Raw genomic sequence first — 22,265 nt, forward strand, 5'->3', positions numbered from 1 at the left:
CAGAGGATATGTATTTCATGTAGAATCATATACCCCCTCCCCATAAGTACGTAGAATATATTTTTGATACATGTAGTATGAAAACACAAAAAAATGACTTTTATTTTTTCGGAAAAAGCCCCCAAAACAGTATCCTATGATTTGGCTACATTAATTATCCCAAAATGCTTTGATGGAAATTAAAATTCTAGTCATGGAATAAATTAATAATTATTTATCCGTCTATATAATAGATGTCCCATGGAGTGGACTGAGCACTATCTCGTATGTGCCCAGAATGATTCCATCTCTAAAGCATAATCTTTGGTGCATATATATAATCAGTCATGTCTTTGAAAAATACTGTCCAGAATACGAACATGAGACTCTGTGTCTGTGCGCGTGGGAGAAGGTTATCTGCACCAACCAATGTATATCAATCTACTGAATCAAATTGCATCAATATATATTTTGAGATTTTTTGCCGTTTTTTTTTTTTGGCAATAAAAATAAGTCGTCTGTCCCTATAAATTATGATGTAATTTTGTGAAATTAATTCAGTCTATGTGCATGATAACACATACTAATATTGCACGTCTGTTTGGACTAAAGCTTATTTTCAATCTTACTCTTTTGAGCACCATCATTTTTCATCAATTTTGGTGCAACACTTTTCATTATTTTTCTATAATTTCTTTGTTAATTTTGGACATGGTGGGTATAATTTCTCACTGGTTACCGATCTTGTTAAAAAATTAATAATAGCTGTGGAAAATATGGTACATTTTTATTTTGTGAAAGATGAGTAAAGTCAGATTTTTAATCTGATGCCAAACCTCCCATTGCCGTTTAGTTTATTTGGTTGTGACCTCCCTGTGGGCTTTTAATGCTTATTAGAAACAGAGTCAGTTGCTCTGAAAACTAAACTAAGAATGTTTTGTTAAGTTATTTAAAAAGTACCCATATAAAAGTAAATATTTTCTGGGAAAAATTAAATGGTCTATAAAATTTGCTCCTGGCAAACTGCCAACTAATAATGATATTGGTGGAATGATGTGGACCATATTGTTATTCTATGAAGTTACTTGTCATAGTTATTAATAATGAGTCCTATGTGACATATATATCGCATGTAAGAAAATTCAGATGAGTACTGCATGACAACATCTGTACGACAATAACATCTGCATGACAATGCGTACTGCATCTGTGGCACTTACTGATACCTTGATGTCCTGTGTACGAAAAGAAAATCTGGCCAAGATTTGGTAATTCTTGAGGATAAAGCTATTGTCAAACCTGTGTATAGTGACCACAGAAGCCAGTCAAACATGTGTATAATGACCATCAAAGCTAGTCAAACCTGTGTATAGTGGCCATCCAAGCTAGTCAAATCTGTGTATAGTGACCACAGAAGCTAGTCAATTCTGTGTATAGTGACCACAGAAGCCAGTCAAACATGTGTATAATGACCATCAAAGCTAGTCAAACATGTGTATAGTGGCCATCCAAGCTAGTCAAACCTGTGTATAGTGGCCATCCAAGCTAGTCAAACCTGTGTGTAGCGGCCATCAAAGCTAGTCAAACCTGTGTATAGTGGTCATCAAAGCTAGTCAAACCTGTGTAAAGTGGCCATCAAAGCGACTGGCAAACCTGTGTATGATGACCATCAAAGCTAGTCAAACATGTATATAGTGGCCATCAAAGCTAGTCAAACATGTGTATAATGACCATCAAAGCTAGTCAAACTTGTGTATAATGACCATCAAAGCTAGCCAAACATGTATATAGTGGCCATCAAAGCTAGTCAAACATGTGTATAATGACCATCAAAGCTAGTCAAACATGTGTATAATGACCATCAAAGCTAGTCAAACATGTGTATAATGACCATCAAAGCTAGTCAAACCTGTGTATAATGACCATCAAAGCTAGTCAAACATGTGTATAATGACCATCAAAGCTAGTCAAACCTGTGTATAATGACCATCAAAGCTAGTCAAACATGTGTATAATGACCATCAAAGCTAGTCAAACTTGTGTATAATGACCATCAAAGCTAGTCAAACATGTATATAGTGGCCATCAAAGCTAGTCAAACATGTGTATAATGACCATCAAAGCTAGTCAAACATGTGTATAATGACCATCAAAGCTAGTCAAACATGTGTATAATGACCATCAAAGCTAGTCAAACATGTGTATAATGACCATCAAAGCTAGTCAAACATGTGTATAATGACCATCAAAGCTAGTCAAACATGTATATAGTGGCCATCAAAGCTAGTCAAACATGTGTATAATGACCATCAAAGCTAGTCAAACATGTGTATAATGACCATCAAAGCTAGTCAAACATGTGTATAATGACCATCAAAGCTAGTCAAACATGTGTATAATGACCATCAAAGCTAGTCAAACATGTGTATAATGACCATCAAAGCTAGTCAAACCTGTGTGTAGTGACCATCAAAGCTACTGCAAAAACCTGTGTATAATGACCACTAACACTAAAGGAAAACCTCTGTATAATGACCAACTTAGCTAGTCAAACCTGTGTATAGTGGCCACCAAAGTTACATACAGAAATGGGCCTTTATAGGCAGGAGGTTTTTATATGGAATTTAATTAATTCATTAATAAATGGAGCCATTCGTCAACATATATTACTGAGGAAATAAATAACAATGTGCCTGGTTGCATTGACTTACTTAAAAATGTCAAAACAATACAATGCAAACTTCCTCAATCATTTTAGCTTATAAAATAGATCATCTGCAATTAGTTTACAGAGGGTCAGTTATTGACCAACCCAGAATCAAAAAGACATGCATGGTCACAATTGTGCATGTTGCATTTACATATATGTAGATGACCAATGTGTAATCATAGCATACACGTATCATTTGTTGATAGCTGGTATTGTAGTGAAAATTACATTCATATAAGGAAATATGATCACTCTTTGAGGTTTGAACTGACTCGTTGGATTCTATAACATATTTCTCTTGGAGTATTCTGTTGAAATTTTACCCTATGACGTTTTATCTTAATTGTCTTGTGATGTGTCAGGCATCCAAATCACTGGGACTTAATTGAATCGACATCCTTTGCTAAATACCATTCAATTAAGTACACCAATGTACAGATTTGTAAATTACATTTGCACTTAACTTGTTTACCCCCACACTTACAGCAAGTATTGAGTCCAGTGTTTAAATCAAAATAACGTTTAATCCTCTCAAATTACGGAGTCACATAGTAAGAACTTCATCCCTTGAGGCCATAGTGTATCTAGTTTCCAGATTTTATCTCGTAACTTGACTGTAATATGAATTAATTAGAACCCTAGATCTTTATAAATATTCTCTTACTACCACCACATGTAGCGTTCAAACACAAATACAGTGCGTCAGTTAGCAATGTTGCTTTAATACAGACAAGCATTTGTTGCCTGTTTTTAATATTGGAATACCACTACATGATTTCTTCCTATCATCACTGTGGCCAAATCGTGGAAGATACCATTATTTTGGGATGTAAACCACTAAAGATTTTGAAAATCTTTCATAGCAAAACAGTATGTCATATTTGTGTTTTTCAGTTCTAAAAGTAGTTGTTCCACACGTAAGAAACACTGGCAAGTTTCATGTCTTTATTTTTCGCTATTATAATTTTATTTAGAAACTATTTATGTAATATTTCCGTGCAAAGTTGTACAGTCAGAGTGTCAACTTCTGCCGTAACGCTTCTCAAGAGGACAGATACACAATAATTTCACTGTTTTTAGCCTGCTTTTTGGGGGCTGGTCATTCTATAAAGAGATATTGGACATAGATCATACTGCAAACTCTGCTGTCTGGTATAAAAGTTATTGATTTACTGGTCTATCATATTCACAACCCGGTAAAAATCTCATTGGTGCCACAGTCTAAGTACTGGATGCTTGCCTTAAAGCAGTATTGCTAACTTGCCTTTCTGATATGCTGCATTGATATCACTCTTAAATCAGGGTGTTGTCACATGCGCATGCGTCAGATGGCCATAGCGTGTCATTGTTTATGAACAAGCATCTACCCATGAGCCTTTGCATTTTTAGCATGTGTTGTTATCTCTTGGGACTCGATTCTCGCGCGACCCTCTCGCTTTAACAGTCAGAATGCATGGTGTTTCTTTATCCACTATACAATCAATATATGTACATGTAAATTATGATTTTGACATCAATTGGACAAGAGTTCACCCTTTGATTTGAATCACCAACCTTTTCATTTGGGTAAATGTCTTCACATTTTCTGTAATTTTCACTTAATTGGATCTTAATTTTGGAAAACAGACAAAATGTGACATTATTTTTGATCAAAAAATTTGAAATTTTCGCAACATTTTATGTGAAAAAAACCAAAAAAACAGACTATAAATGAACATTTTTTGTGGATGGTGCCTGAAGTTAATTTTTTTCGCTCGAAAGTTAAGCACAATTCTTGCCTAAAAGTTGAGAAGGAGGCATGATATAAACAGCCTTGAATTATACTGTTCAAAACGACTCTCAATCAAGGGTTATTTAAATCATGACAATACGTTTTGTCACAACATGCGATTGATTAGCACATAGAATAAACACCCCTGATAGTGTTAGTAAACATAGCACAACTCGATGGATGGGCCATTTAGATTATACCTCCCATGATGCACTGGTGCAATCCCAGGAATTGCATACCTGTTCTTTGAAATCCCCTAAAATGATGTTTGTTTTGAATTACATGAACATTTTATTGGATATTGTCTTTTTAATAAGCAAATACAGTAGAAGCTAATACTATAAAACTTGTGACCAATCTAAGGAAATTCATTAAAATGGTCTTTATAGACGTGAATTTCCATTTCAGATAGACGCTTGTAACTAACATAGAACAATTTTAATTACAAATTGTGATGACATCACCAGGTTGCTAAGAAGTGAGATTTTAATATAACTATAATAATATTGTTGAGTTGTTCGAGAGATATGCAACGGAAGAGTTGAAAATTGACTAATTATTATGCAAATTAGGTTATGAATATGCACAGACTGCTGATGGTTTTACAATACGTTCAGACAGAGATGCTACAAAAATGTATGTAAACACATAGCCGATTTTAATTGAAAAACAATAGGCATTATTGTATAACAGTTGAAAATAAAATGGCATATCAATAGTCACTTTATGACCCAAACCAACAAGCTGATTTTTAGCTGTCAAAAATATATTGATTTCAGGATTGCAATAACAGTAGGGATAGGGATGCAATGTCTATTTTTATTTTGACTGCTGAAACGTTGTACATGGAGATATCACTGACTATGCTCTCTAGTGAATGTAATGAATTAGTCAGCGATCATTGACCGAGAATAAACCAAGACTGGTGCAAAGGTTCAAAGGAGCTGACATACCAAGATCATCTCATTTCATTCTTTAAGAGTCACTTTATATAATTATTTGGATATTTATATAAATGTGAGTATAATTCCCTCACACTGATACTTACTGCATAGATCAGTAGACAACAGAACAACTCTATATTATAACACAACAGCTGATATAAACTTGTTTCTCTTTCCCACAAAAACCTGTTAATTCTTGTTATCTTCAATTCAAATTGTTTTATTTAGCCATTCATCTGAATTACTATACATGTATATCATATGCTATATAATGTTATTCTACTATTTTAACTGCCATTGCCTAACCCATTAGATTATCTTGAAAATGGAAATGATAAAAATGTGTGTTTCTATAATATTGATCATACCCTGGTGCCCGGTAATTAGTCCTATTAGTTTCCATGATCATCAATTAAAATAGTTGTTGTGACACTGACTTTGCAATTAGTAATTCTATTTGAGTTATATTTCAAAATTCATAACTTTGGTGAATAATCAATCTTGCGACTAATAGATGAGTTTTGAGTTATGGCACCATCAGTCAGTTTCCATGGAGAATGGGAGGTTGTTTTCTAGCATGCACTGGTTCCCAGCATTCTGACATTTACGCTGCAAAAATTACCCCCCCCCCCAACACACACACACACACAGACGAAATTTAAACATTTTTACACTTGAGTGCACAAGTTTCTGAGGTAATGGCAGAACTCGGAACTCAATTGAATAACTAATTAAAGATTCTCAGTGACTACATGAAGCATGAGAGTTGTCAACACTGGATTCTTTGCTCTACAAGAGATATGACATTTATATATTGTTGTTATTATGATTCCATATTTTAGGTTGATTTATTTCAAAATTAAATACTTTTTAAACATTTTCTTGTTTTCTGTCCTATATATAAGTGATTAAATTGTCATCAAACAAATTTAATCTCCAGATTAAAAAAATAAATTATAATAATAATTTTTATTTGATGATCTTTTTTGTTGTTTTAGTATTCATATTTTTCTGAATCCACATTCATTATTGGTATTTTCATGCTCAAATTGCCAAGGAATCAAACCAATCCACCTGTACCAGGCCTCGTAATAATTGACTACCTTTGCCCACATTGGACATGAAAATTGTGAATGTCAATTGGAAAGCTTGTAATGACCAACTTTTTTTCCCAGGTGGGAATATGATTAATTATTTAAGAAGATTTACTGCTATCGTTTCTATTTATAGCCTCTTTGCTTCATTGAATCACACTATGATGAGAATACAATTGTTAAAAGTAAAGCTCTTCCGTTAAATGATGTTTATTCCTCTGTGGTTTTGAGATTTATGAGATTTTAGTGTTTTTTTTTGTTTTTTTTATTATTTATGAACTTGGAGATGATGCCGTGTGTATGAAATGATCGTATGATAATGACGGTATCATCACTCCAGTTTGCTGTTTTCTGCGTAGCTAAGCGGACGGCTAATGTATTAGGATTCTCCTATGATGTATTTATGTGAAGATCTCATTGATGAAATTGTGTCATGATCGTGTAGAGAATAATGTTTTGGTGTGTGTACTTGATATATACAAATTCACAAAAATATATATCAAATTGTTATTTGAAGATATGATATATACAAGATGTTCATATACAGCACTAATGAGATTGGAATTGGGATTGGCGTGAGGAGTGTTTACGTTTATTACATTTCAATGAAATATAACATATGTCACATGATATGGTTATGTCAAATCAGACAATACAATAACCGAACAAGTATATCATGCATGTTTGTGCAGTTGTGGCATCAGTATTGCTTTAATCTTCTGTTGATTTCACAAATCATTTCTGGTTAGGTGTACCGTATAGTACCAGTATATGCTTTTGATAAGGTGATGTGGAGATGTCAGTAGAAATGTTATTTGTTTACTATAGATATGCAGAAATGTGTTTTTAATAGTAATTAAACATTGCACGCGTGATCAAATATAAACTCACACTGACAGTGCATGTTGCCTGGTACTAGTACTGTTCCAGGACTATTTTCTAACACTTTGTGAAGACAGTGTTAAAAGTCGCTTATAGTTAACTTTACATGAATGAATAATCTGTATTTCAAATATGATATGCATTTACAGAAGATGTTGGGTCTGATCGTGTCTACGTTGTGATAGTACACAAAATCGAATGAGTTTGTTTTGTGATTTCATTTCAACTGTTGTTAATTACCCTTATTATATATCCTGTTTTATCCGAATCATCGTATGACGTTTCATATATCATTACATCATAATGTTCGTTATGTGCTATTGTTCACGAGATCTCTATATAGAAGGGCAAACCGTGTCTAAATTTCAAAAACTGTATTTCTCATCAACAAATATAAACTCAGAATGATACATAGTATATACATTATTCAGTTTGTGAGAATTATTTTACGTGATATATGGTAATGGATGTTCACTATCGTAGCTTACCGATGCTTATTGGTTGGTCGGTATTCTTGATGAAATATTATTGAAAACATTGGCAGAAAAAATTAGTAGTACTATAAATTTCATCAAATCTTTAATGGCCATTAGAATAACATTACAGTTTTATGGCTATGTGAGATGCACAACAACTGCATGCAAATAAGCTAATTAATATTCATGCTTTTTTATTAAAACCTTTCGTGATCTTATCTTGATTGATTGAACATGTGTGAATCTTCAGAAGGCTATGAAATATCAGTGTACTATTGACACAACAAACCCATTCTTAACATTTTTATAAACATTTATAAATTTCGCAATTCAGACTATCAATGCCTGATTGCATTTTCAATTGACTGGGGGAATTAAACTGCCATTGAAATTTATAAACATTACTTAAAATGAATAGATTGGGTTTGTTGTACATGAAAGCCAGAATTCAACTTCTTATTTCTTATGCAGTGACAAAAAAGTTCAGCGCTTCCTGTATGACAGATCGCTTGCGAATATAATAGTCACACTTGTGCTGCTATTCGCTGAGTACCTATTCTCACGACTGCATGTTTGTTTGATGAAGACAGACAGCCAGCCAGCCAGTCCGATGATCAAATCATTTTAATAGTCCATCTCTCTGCTAGGAAGAAAAAAACATTTAAACAGCTGCAACCAGCTTTTAAAGAGTTATAAAAAATTGAAACAACAATGGTTGTTGTTGACCCACTGATATTGAGATTGAATAAAATAATGCGGTTTATTTAAAAAGCTGCACTTTTCAATACATATTACTATGACTGGTGTGTAATTAGTGTGTTTTCTTTGAAATGATTCATAAACACTAGGGTATCAATTTGTGGAATCGTTGTTGAATCTGTTCTCAGTTAAAAATTTTGAAATTATCATCAAACAAAAAAAGACAAGCATATAATCTACTGGAGCATTTGTTGATATCAATCAATAAAAAACTCATATTAATTGTGGTTCGTTTTGATCTATATGTGCTGTCGCTACTAGTTGACCTATTGCTAGCTTGATGGTCCATCACTATGTGCATCTGTTTTCGTATGTAGTATATCTTATTTGCAACGGTGCTGGTGAAATTATCTTTAAGATTATACAAACAGAATTTCAGTACTATAGAGGGCGCTCTCAATGTTGATACCGCAATAACAGTTTCATATTTCGTTTGGAAGTCTAATTAATTTGGAGGAATCATTTGAAGTGATAACAATTTATGATGGAAGTCTCCAACTTACCTCGTTGTTTGACATTTTATTTAGCTCACATTTATATTGTGATTATGAATGTAAAAAAAAAAATGAAGTACAAATCGTTTTTCCCGCATGACTCGTTCTCTCATTGCTGATTAAACAACTGATTTTGAAAATACAATATGCAATAATAAGCAAAAGAAAAATAACCTGATGAGGAATTCTACTTTATATCAATCATGTCATCAGCACTCCAGTTCATCTCATGGTTGCCATGGTGACAGTGCTCTTCATAGGAAAACATTTCATGAACTTTTGACACCAATTAATCATAATTTTGAAGATTATAATTTCACAAAATTGAAAATCCTACTAAAATATTAATAACAATTGTTTATTGTACCGTTGTGTATTGCAAACTGACAAACGCAACCATCGGTGTCTTTCTGAATTAATTTATGATATTATTACTGCTGAGTCTGATCAATTTCTTCATCTCTGTGAATTTTGTCAGAAGCAGGTGGTGTTTTTCTCATCAGCAACTGCAGTCAAATATGCAGACAGCGCTTGTCAGTTCTCTGTGTATTATATGTGAAAGTGACCACCAACCACTGGTAGCATAGTGGTTGTTGCATCAGACTCTTGACCAGTAGACCCAAGGTCAAATCTTATCTTAGGCTGAACATCAAATGGGTCACCCCTACGCTGGGTGAGTGTGGGAATGGGAAGGCCAATTCCACTGGCTGAGATTCATTCACTAACGAATGCGGCGTTTGGAACCTTGGTTAAGGTCTGCAGGTGCTTGTGTTCGACCAAGCCTGGTTGACGCCAGGATAGCACATTAAAATTGCCATTTGATAGAGAGATGGCCACACAGTCCTGTCATGTAGTCCCAAACAAGAAGACAACTTCGGTGGCAAAAATGCACTGTGTGTCAGTACTAGCACTTGTACATACAAAAAGTCAGGAGGGACAACAATGACATTCAATGTCCAGAACTGTTGCCTGGCACTAAACATATTTTTTTTAAAAATATGTGAAAGTTTTACAATTGAAATGATGTCAACACAACTTTTTTAGGCATGTTAGAATATCTCCATAGCAACCCATTTCTAAAAGCCATACTTTCAAGTTTATGCTTGCCACCAAAATGTCAATCCGGAAGGAATTGTATTGTCAAAGGCAATGCTGGATTTCTGCAACAGCAAAAATAAGTGCCAGTGGACAGACAACAAACAGAAATACAGTCATGCAATTATTTCACAGGCTGAGAAGAAAACAAAACTGTTGCTTATTGTTTTCTCAGTGTTGGTCAGAAATTCTGCTATGTACATGAATATATTTAATAGTTAAAACAAGTATTTTTGTTGAATTTTGAAATGAATTACTGTAAAATGCATCTTTTGTGCTAGCTTGTTATATTAGGCTGATTTAGTTAATCTGTAATTTCATTAATTTGAGATGTAGTTGATGTAAAATAAATTATAATCCCATGATGAGATTGTTTTGGCAGTTTTATTAAAATTCCCTTAATTTATGCTTTGAGTCAAATTCTCTAATGTTGTGTCATTTCAAAGTGTTTTTACTGTATTATCCGTGACAACTGTACAAACACACATACAACATAATTGTCGCATTCAATTAACATTCTCCTACTATTAGTATACATGGAATTCACATTCAAATCCCTCATAGGCAAACAATGACTTTATAAATCATTAAACAGTGTCTTGTTATCCAAATGTACAGTTACCGGTATACAGGGATACTAATCACATATGCAGTGCCCCTTGTGTAAAATCACCTAAATGTTTAAGATGTTGTCGTTTGATTTTGTATGTTTTTAGCCCTTTGAATATCATTATATTTTCCACCAAAAATTCAATGTATTTTGCATGTTTTTATATTCATTTTTCTATGATTTTTTTTGTTAATTTTGAACCAAATAAAATTGAGTTCTTATTTGGTCAAGACCAAAGTATGGAAAAAATGATGTGACTTTATTTTGTGTGGACGTTTGACGTTGGTGTTCAAAGGGTTGAAACAGTTTGGTTTTTGGAATGTTTTTGTTCACATCACCTACACACCTATCATCTAAAATGTTTTAGGAATGCAAAGAATGAAAATAAGGGATATTAATGTCACTAATGTGTGTTAATCAATTTTCACTTTCTCATTACAGGGAGGTGGCACGATGGAAGAGTTTACCGCTAACATGTCTGGTTTTGAAAAACAACATCATCATCTTTTACAATGTTTAGAGACAACCACCGTAAGTAATTGAATGGGCACTATTCTGCATGTGTATTATGCACAGGTATAATTGTATCTACTATGTGGTCAGGAAAAAATCTCAGATAAAATTGTTAAAACAAAAAGAGCTCTTGTTATAGCAGTTTATATGTTATTTAATCGGTAGTTGATCTAGGACCACCCTGGCCAAAAATTTAGTGCTACAGCTGGGGTTGTTCCGTGATCCTACAAATGATAAAACGCACATGGTTCAAGGTTGACTGATCCTAGTCCAAGTTGGTCAATCCCCATTGGTCCAATGTGTACTAGTGAGCCATGATTGCATGTTTCTTGGTTCATAGTTGACTGGTCCCAGTCCAAGTTGTCCAATCTTCACTGATTCAATGTGTAGTGCTGGGCCATAGTTGGTTGTATGTTACTTGGTTCATAGTTGACTGGTCCCAGTCCAAGTTGTCCAATCTTCACTGATTCAATGTGTACTGCTGGGCCATAGTTGGTTGTATGTTACTTGGTTCATAGTTGACTGGTCCCAGTCCAAGTTGTCCAATCTTCACTGATTCAATGTGTAGTGCTGGGCCATAGTTGGTTGTTTGTTATTTAGTTTATAGTTGACTGGTCTCAGTCCAAGTTGTCCAATCTTCACTGATTCAATGTGACTGCTGGGACATAGTTGGTTGTATGTTACTTGGGTCATAGTTGACTGGTCCTAGTCCAAGTTGTCCAATCTTCACTGATTCAATGTGTACTGCTGGGCCATAGTTGGTTGTATGTTACTTAGTTCATAGTTGACTGGTCCCAGTCCAAGTTGTCCAATCTCCACTGATTCAATGTGTACTGCTGGGCCATAGTTGGTTGTTTGTTACTTAGTTCATAGTTGACTGGTCTCAGTCCAAGTTGTCCAATCTCCACTGATTCAATGTGTACTGCTGGGCCATAGTTGGTTGTATGTTACTTGGCTCATAGTTGACTGGTCCCAGTCCAAGTTGTCCAATCTCCACTGATTCAATGTGTACTGCTGGGCCATAGTTGGTTGTATGTTACTTGGCTCATAGTTGACTGGTCCCAGTCCAAGTTGACCAATCTTCACTGATTCAATGTGTACTGCTGGGCCCTAGTTGGTTGTATGTTACTTGGGTCATAGTTGACTGGTCCCAGTTCAAGTTGTCCAATCTTCACTGATTCAATGTGTACTGCTGGGCCATAGTTGGTTATTTGTTACTTAGTTCATAGTTGACTGGTCTCAGTCCAAGTTGTCCAATCTTCACTGATTCAATGTGTAGTGCTGGGCCATACACTGTAGTTGGTTGTATGTTACTTAGTTCATAGTTGACTGGTCTCAGTCCAAGTTGTCCAATCTTCACTGATTCAATGTGTAGTGCTGGGCATAGTTGGTTGTATGTTACTTGGGTCATAGTTGACTGGTCCCAGTCCAAGTTGTCCAATCTTCACTGATTCAATGTGTAGTGCTGGGCCATAGTTGGTTGTTTGTTATTTAGTTTATAGTTGACTGGTCTCAGTCCAAGTTGTCCAATCTTCACTGATTCAATGTGACTGCTGGGACATAGTTGGTTGTATGTTACTTGGGTCATAGTTGACTGGTCCTAGTCCAAGTTGTCCAATCTTCACTGATTCAATGTGTACTGCTGGGCCATAGTTGGTTGTATGTTACTTAGTTCATAGTTGACTGGTCCCAGTCCAAGTTGTCCAATCTCCACTGATTCAATGTGTACTGCTGGGCCATAGTTGGTTGTTTGTTACTTAGTTCATAGTTGACTGGTCTCAGTCCAAGTTGTCCAATCTCCACTGATTTAATGTGTACTGCTGGGCCATAGTTGGTTGTATGTTACTTGGCTCATAGTTGACTGGTCCCAGTCCAAGTTGTCCAATCTCCACTGATTCAATGTGTACTGCTGGGCCATAGTTGGTTGTATGTTACTTGGCTCATAGTTGACTGGTCCCAGTCCAAGTTGACCAATCTTCATTGATTCAATGTGTAGTGCTGGGCCATAGTTGGTTGTATGTTACTTGGTTCATAGTTGACTGATCCCAGTCCAAGTTGTCCAATCTTCACTGATTCAATGTGTACTGCTGGGCCCTAGTTGGTTGTATGTTACTTGGGTCATAGTTGACTGGTCCCAGTTCAAGTTGTCCAATCTTCACTGATTCAATGTGTACTGCTGGGCCATAGTTGGTTATTTGTTACTTAGTTCATAGTTGACTGGTCTCAGTCCAAGTTGTCCAATCTTCACTGATTCAATGTGTAGTGCTGGGCATAGTTGGTTGTATGTTACTTGGGTCATAGTTGACTGGTCCTAGTCCAAGTTGTCCAATCTTCACTGATTCAATGTGTACTGCTGGGCCATACACTGTAGTTGGTTGTATGTTACTTAGTTCATAGTTGACTGGTCCCAGTCCAAGTTGTCCAATATCCACTGATTCAATGTGTACTGCTGGGCCATAGTTGGTTGTTTGTTACTTAGTTCATAGTTGACTGGTCCCAGTCCAAGTTGTCCAATCTTCACTGATTCAATGTGTACTGCTGGGCCCTAGTTGGTTGTATGTTACTTGGGTCATAGTTGACTGGTCCCAGTTCAAGTTGACCAATCTTCACTGATTCAATGTGTAGTGCTGGGCCATAGTTGGTTGTATGTTACTTAGTTCATAGTTGACTGGTCCCAGTCCAAGTTGACCAATCTTCACTGATTCAATGTGTAGTGCTGGGCCATAGTTGGTTGTATGTTACTTAGTTCATAGTTGACTGGTCCCAGTCCAAGTTGTCCAATCTTCACTGATTCAATGTGTAGTGCTGGGCCATAGTTGGTTGTATGTTACTTAGTTCATAGTTGACTGGTCTCAGTCCAAGTTGTCCAATCTTCACTGATTCAATGTGTACTGCTGGGCCATAGTTGGTTGTATGTTACTTTGTACATGATAGACTGATCCAAGTTAGCCAAGTGATAATAACATACATTAGTTTGAAGACCAATTGTGCTTGGTTTGGGAATAATTCCATGCACTGATTAGTTCTTTTGTATTTACTAACTTAACTTTCCAAAACTTGAGTGCATTTTAAAATAATAAGCCCAGTGCTTAGTATTACCTCAAATCAAACAGCTTATTATCTATGTTTGTAATACAGTATAATGGTTTAGTTGTCATTTGTTTCACACAGAATCGTGAATTTGTGGAGACAGAGTTTACATATAATGGTGTTCCATGTACCAGGACAGCGGAAACCCATATAAGTCCACCACTTACGCCTAGTCCCTCAATTGTATCGTCTCATCACACAAAAACCAGTTGTTGTGGGATAAGGAGGCAACGTTCTGGATCATCGTCAAGATACCAATCAGCACCTACATCAGCCACACCAACCTCACCAGTTACTCCACAAGACTACAACGATATTCAAATTCGGATTCCTAACAGAACGTCTCGTTCAGACTTAAATGCAAGATCACCGTATCCAAAAGTTAACTGTACAACTGCAAGCACGGGGATAACCACCGCAATTGTTACCATGCCGACACCAACGCCCACACCGACAACAGACGTGGAATCTAATCAAAGTGGCACAAATTCCTCAGGGGGTTCTCCCAACATAGTTCGAATATCAGCGTTATAGCAGTCGTAGTTTTAGGTAAAGAAAAGTCAATTATGTAAATTAATCCATTACCTACCACCAAATAGTAGAAATGAAACAAAGTCAGTATCGAATTACAATTTTCAACTGAAAATCTTTTCAAAACCATTGTAAATATTTCTTGACTGTAAAATATCTTTGCCTACTTGCAGCCTTTCTGCTTTCAACAGTATATAACAGTATTATTATTACAAAATAAGACCCTCCATTAAATAATTTACTACTTTCAATATTTCTAAAAAAAAAATGAAAATATTATGGCTTTGTTGTACCTACTTGAGGTAGGCGGGTATGTCAAAAGATTTCTTCAAATAATGAGTTGAATTAATTTAGTTTGTTGGAAGTAGTAATAAAAGAGGTAGTGATGATCATTGTCTGTTCTAACTCTCTAATTAGACTAGCTGAATTGTTTGTTTACACTTATTAAGTCGAGCTGTTTTGTTATTGTCAAGGTCTGGCCACTAGTTAATATAATACAATTTGCTTTGAAAAACTAATTTTGTTTTTGAAAATAAAGACTAAGAACACAAACCTGAAAATTATTTGGGGGGGGGGGATAACTGTCAAAATAATATTATTTCTGTGCAAAGTATGAAAAGGTGAAATAATTGCTGCTTTGAATTTGTTATGTTTGAACGTTCTAAGCGGATGTACGGGTATTATTCATATAAACAAAATAGATGTGATACTTTGTTGGGTGTTGGAACTTCCCTTGTATGTCACATGATATTGATGGGGCTATGGATTAGTCCATTCAAAGAAGGGGGATATGGATTAGTCCATTCAAAGAAGGGGGATATTGAATAGTCAATTCAATGTAGGGGACTATGGAATTTAATGAAGGGGAGGAATAGTGTAGCAAGAACAGAATTTAGAATCTTGCAGTCGTTTACGTTATCGGATGCCCTTCTACTGGGATAATACTGTGTTGTGCTCCTTTCATATTTATACCTTTGGTTTTTTTTTGGCAATATTCTTTCTTATGAATTATGCAATTGTCTTATCTTGGTTTGAATCTGTAGATTTAAATAATCATATCTAGATTTAGTTGGAATAAAATAGACTAAATGTCACAAATTGTGAAAAATACCAGCCGTATAAAAAGTCAGAAAAGTTCATATTGCAACTCTTGTTTAGCAACTTATTTCAGCTATTCATCATTCTTTTTTTTATTTGACATCATCTTGTTTTGTTTTTCATGGGATGGCACAAATTTGTTAGAATTAGATTTTTTTAATAATGATTCGTGAGGACACGTGTCATTTTTCGATAGGTGCCTCAACTTACGTACATTAAAAAGTTCTAGACTTTGAGTGCATCATTTTACAATGCGCATAGATTTCTATACCATTACTAAACCAACATTGGTTAATATAGCAGTATATATGGCTACTAGAAAGTGCAAAATAATTATGAAAAAAATCTTGAAGGGGAATATTTTTCTTACCTTTTTTTACATTGATTACTTTTACTTTCAAAAAAGTAATCCAATTTACGACAGTTGCAGGTGTATATGAGTGTGGAAGAAGCGTGCTGATACAAATAATATCGAGCTTTATTTTTTAAGCTTGAATTTTTTGGATTTTATTCTATTTCGATTGGATGAATTATTGCTGTGGTATTTGATGTCTGCAACATCATTATTTATTGTTAATATTATTATTAAAAAAAAAAACAGACTGTCCTTCCATGTTTATTGCCTTTAATTTATTTGTATCTATTTTTTAAAAAAAAATGAATAACTTACAATCTTCCTCAATTTTTATGTATTTCTGCATTTTGTGCAAATTTGTCCATGTATTTACAAGTGGCTGGGTAGTCAGTTGTAGCAGATAGTGGACAAACAAAGTGTTGTACATTTACCGGTGAAGGAATGATAGGGAACTGAATTTTTATACTTCTGCTTTGCGTATTTCTCTGATAGATAATGAATGTTTTCTCGACAATAGTAGACTTTTGTAACCTTCAAGCATGTACGTTTCTAAATTCTGTGTTATTAGTTTCAAGCCTTTTTTTTCAAATCCACTTGAACTTTTGCAAAATATCCTTGAATATAGTGATTATTGAATTCTTCATATTTATGGGAGGGAGAAATCAAATAACAAACTTTTTTTCTGGATATTCGTCATCACGATATGTCAGGGCTTCCACTAAGGATGAATACATTAGTGTTAGTTTTTGGCTAATACTGTACCATTGTTTTTCATAACCAATTTGGAACTTCTTCAGCCACTTTGCAAATAAGAAGAAATCATCAATTCGTCAGAAAATTGGAAAATAAAATATGTTTAAAAATTGGAAAATAAAATATGTTTTAAAATTGGAAAATAAAATATGTTTAAAAATTGGAAAATAAAATATGTTTTAAAATTGGAAAATAAAATATGTTTACTGTAACATAAGCATTTCTGTGGATGATGATAATGTTTTTAAATGTTGAACATCTTCACAGAATAATTCATGTTTACGCTTGGCCATTAGTAGCAAAATCTAATGAAAATCGCCATTGGCGACTGTTGAAGGGTTAGCCGAATCCAAGAGGTTTCTCTTAAAAGTAGTTGTCAGTTTCCATACCATCATTGCATGAGTATTTTGATGCAAAGTTCAGACATGATTGCAAAAAATACTGTTAAACTGACCAAATGCATCATCCAATAAAACAAAGATTTTTATATATTTTTTACTTCAAATTGCTTCATTCATTTTTTGTTGTTGAAATCACTGTTTTACATACATCATCTCATTCATTGATCCCACCTTTATATTCAGGTGACATATTTTGTAACAAAAAAAATTGAAATTAGGTTGTATATCCTTAAAAAAAATATTGTTTTCACATTTGGATATTCCTGATTAAGTTATTTTTAAATTTGTTTTGTTTACAAAGATTTGTTCGTAGCGTATTTGTGTCCGTTGCTATCAGAGAACTCTCAATTATCAGTTAAATTAAAGTGGAATACATTCTGTTGAATTGTTGTTGTTTTGGTGTACTTTATATCACACTGAATCATGTCAGTTCCCTATCATGCTTTTGTAGCAATTCAGGCAAAATTCATATGATTCATATGAAATTTACCAGCACATTAAACGGGTAAATACTAAACGACAAATATTCTTTCCTGCTTTTGCACAAGTACGTTCATTGTTGGTTTTTGTTTTTTAACTTTTGTAAATACTGTACAACCCACAATGAAGTTCTCATCAACTGCTTTGTATGTAAATAACCCTATCTAGAACCCTAATTTATATTTATTTTTTTCATTAATGTAAGATATATAAGTCCCCTCCTCTTTTCACACCCCTATCCCATGTTTTCATCTGGAGGAATGCCTAATTTGGTTTAACCTTAGATAATGGACATTATCCATCTTTCTCTTGCTCTCCTCTCTCTCTCATCTCTTTCTCAATAGCCGTGCAATACAGGGATTTAAAAAGGGTTGACATTTTAGAAAGTTTAAGACTTTTATAACTGATTGACCGATTGATTGTTTGATTAATAGATTGATGATTGACGGATGTACAATTGTTTTCTTGCATCAAACCTAAAATAAATGTTTCTTATGTGTCTTGTACACAAGTCTTGAGAATACACTGCTTTATGTCTTCTTTGTTGTCATGTGTGGATTAACTGTGTGTTTGATGAATGTATTGGCACCTGTATGCAATACTACTGTGTTTAATGAATGTTAAAAGTATCCATCAAATGCAGTATATGTCAAGGTACCAAAATGTTCATCAAACACAGTTCTATTGCTTATGGGTGTCAATATATCCACCAAACATAGTGCAATCACATATGAATGCCAAAATGACCGTCAAACACATTATTATCACATATGGGTGCTAAAATGTCCATCAAACACATATCTATCACCTATGGGTGTCTAACTATCCATCAAACACAGTGCAATCACATATGATTGTCAAAATGACCGTCAAACACATTACTATCGCATATGGGTGCCAAAATATCTAACAAACAAAATATCCATCAAACAAAGTAGTATACATGTGTGTACCAAAATATCCATCAAACACAGTAGTATATATATGTGTACCAAAATATCCATCAAAGTAGTATACATATGTGTACCAAAATATCCATCTAACAAAGTAGTATACATATGTGTGCCAAAATATCCATCAAAGTAGTATACATATGTGTACCAAAATGTCCATCAAACAAAGTAGTATACATATGTGTACCAAAATATTCATCAAAGTAGTATACATATGTGTGCCAAATTATCCATCAAAGTAGTAAACATATGTGTACCAAAATGTCCATCAAACAAAGTAGTATACATATGTATGCCAAATTATACATCAAAGTAGTATACATATGTGTACCAAAATATCCATCAAACAAAGTAGTATACATATGTGTACCAAAATATTCATCAAAGTAGTATACATATGTGTGCCAAATTATCCATCAAAGTAGTAAACATATGTGTACCAAAATGTCCATCAAACAAAGTAGTATACATATGTGTACCAAAATATCCATCAAACATAGTATACATATGTGTACCAAAATATCCATCAAACAAAGTAGTATACATATGTGTGCCAAAATGTCCATCAAGCAAAGTAGTATACGTATGTGTACCAAAATATCCATCAAAGTAGTATACATATGTGTACCAAAATGTCCATCAAACACAGTAGTATACATATGTGTACCAAAATATCCATCTAACAAAGTAGTATACATATGTGTACCAAAATATCCATCAAAGTAGTATACATATGTGTACCAAAATATCCATCAAACAAAGTAGTATACATATGTGTACCAAAATATCCATCAAACAAAGTAGTATACATGTGTACCAAAATATCCATCTAACAAAGTAGTATACATATGTGTACCAAAATATCCATCAAACAAAGTAGTATACATATGTGTACCAAAATATCCATCAAAGTAGTATACATATGTGTACCAAAATATCCATCAAACAAAGTAGTATACATGTGTACCAAAATATCCATCAAACAAAGTAGTATACATATGTGTACCAAAATATCCATCTAACAAAGTAGTATACATATGTGTACCAAAATATCCATCAAACAAAGTAGTATACATATGTGTACCAAAATATCCATCAAACAAAGTAGTATACATATATGTACCAAAATATCCATCAAACAAAGTTGTATACATATGTGTGCCAAAATGTCCATCAAACAAAGTAGTATACATATGTGTACCAAAATATCCATCAAAGTAGTATACATATGTGTGCCAAAATGTCCATCAAACAAAGTAGTATACATATGTGTACCAAAATATCCATCAAACACAGTAGTATACATATGTGTGCCAAAATATCCATCAAACAAAGTAGTATACATATATGTACCAAAATATCCATCAAACAAAGTTGTATACATATGTGTGCCAAAATGTCCATCAAACAAAGTAGTATACATATGTGTACCAAATTATCCATCAAAGTAGTAAACATATGTGTACCAAAATGTCCATCAAACAAAGTAGTATACATATGTGTACCAAAATATTCATCAAAGTAGTATACATATGTGTGCCAAATTATCCATCAAAGTAGTAAACATATGTGTACCAAAATGTCCATCAAACAAAGTAGTATACATATGTATGCCAAATTATACATCAAAGTAGTATACATATGTGTACCAAAATATCCATCAAACAAAGTAGTATACATATGTGTACCAAAATATTCATCAAAGTAGTATACATATGTGTGCCAAATTATCCATCAAAGTAGTAAACATATGTGTACCAAAATGTCCATCAAACAAAGTAGTATACATATGTGTACCAAAATATCCATCAAACATAGTATACATATGTGTACCAAAATATCCATCAAACAAAGTAGTATACATATGTGTGCCAAAATGTCCATCAAGCAAAGTAGTATACGTATGTGTACCAAAATATCCATCAAAGTAGTATACATATGTGTACCAAAATGTCCATCAAACACAGTAGTATACATATGTGTACCAAAATATCCATCTAACAAAGTAGTATACATATGTGTACCAAAATATCCATCAAAGTAGTATACATATGTGTACCAAAATATCCATCAAACAAAGTAGTATACATATGTGTACCAAAATATCCATCAAACAAAGTAGTATACATGTGTACCAAAATATCCATCTAACAAAGTAGTATACATATGTGTACCAAAATATCCATCAAACAAAGTAGTATACATATGTGTACCAAAATATCCATCAAACAAAGTAGTATACATATGTGTACCAAAATATCCATCAAACAAAGTAGTATACATGTGTACCAAAATATCCATCAAACAAAGTAGTATACATATGTGTACCAAAATATCCATCTAACAAAGTAGTATACATATGTGTACCAAAATATCCATCAAACAAAGTAGTATACATATGTGTACCAAAATATCCATCAAACAAAGTAGTATACATATATGTACCAAAATATCCATCAAACAAAGTTGTATACATATGTGTGCCAAAATGTCCATCAAACAAAGTAGTATACATATGTGTACCAAAATATCCATCAAAGTAGTATACATATGTGTGCCAAAATGTCCATCAAACAAAGTAGTATACATATGTGTACCAAAATATCCATCAAACACAGTAGTATACATATGTGTGCCAAAATATCCATCAAACAAAGTAGTATACATATATGTACCAAAATATCCATCAAACAAAGTTGTATACATATGTGTGCCAAAATGTCCATCAAACAAAGTAGTATACATATGTGTACCAAATTATCCATCAAAGTAGTAAACATATGTGTACCAAAATGTCCATCAAACAAAGTAGTATACATATGTGTACCAAAATATCCATCAAACATAGTATACATATGTGTACCAAAATATCCATCAAACAAAGTAGTATACATATGTGTGCCAAAATGTCCATCAAGCAAAGTAGTATACGTATGTGTACCAAAATATCCATCAAAGTAGTATACATATGTGTACCAAAATGTCCATCAAACACAGTAGTATACATATGTGTACCAAAATATCCATCTAACAAAGTAGTATACATATGTGTACCAAAATATCCATCAAAGTAGTATACATATGTGTACCAAAATATCCATCAAACAAAGTAGTTTACATATGTGTACCAAAATATCCATCAAACAAAGTAGTATACATGTGTACCAAAATATCCATCTAACAAAGTAGTATACATATGTGTACCAAAATATCCATCAAACAAAGTAGTATACATATGTGTACCAAAATATCCATCTAACAAAGTAGTATACATATG

General features: G+C 33.8%; 1 protein-coding gene across 1 annotated transcript in view; it reads left to right on the forward strand.

Moving 5' to 3' along the window:
- Nucleotides 1-18,556, forward strand: part of LOC102800858 (potassium voltage-gated channel protein Shal-like) — a 119,859-nt gene extending 101,303 nt beyond the window's left edge. The window contains exons 4-5 of the mRNA XM_085496965.1: nt 11,256-11,345; nt 14,499-18,556. Of these exons, the coding sequence (XP_085353091.1) occupies nt 11,256-11,345; nt 14,499-14,951 (543 nt within the window). The 3' untranslated portion in view covers nt 14,952-18,556. The remainder of the gene's footprint in view (nt 1-11,255; nt 11,346-14,498) is intronic.
- The last annotated feature ends 3,709 nt before the right edge of the window (nt 18,557-22,265 follow it).

The sequence above is a fragment of the Saccoglossus kowalevskii genome, chromosome 3, assembly GCF_978046115.1.
Source record: "Saccoglossus kowalevskii chromosome 3, keSacKowa6.1, whole genome shotgun sequence".
Classification (NCBI taxonomy): domain Eukaryota; kingdom Metazoa; phylum Hemichordata; class Enteropneusta; family Harrimaniidae; genus Saccoglossus; species Saccoglossus kowalevskii.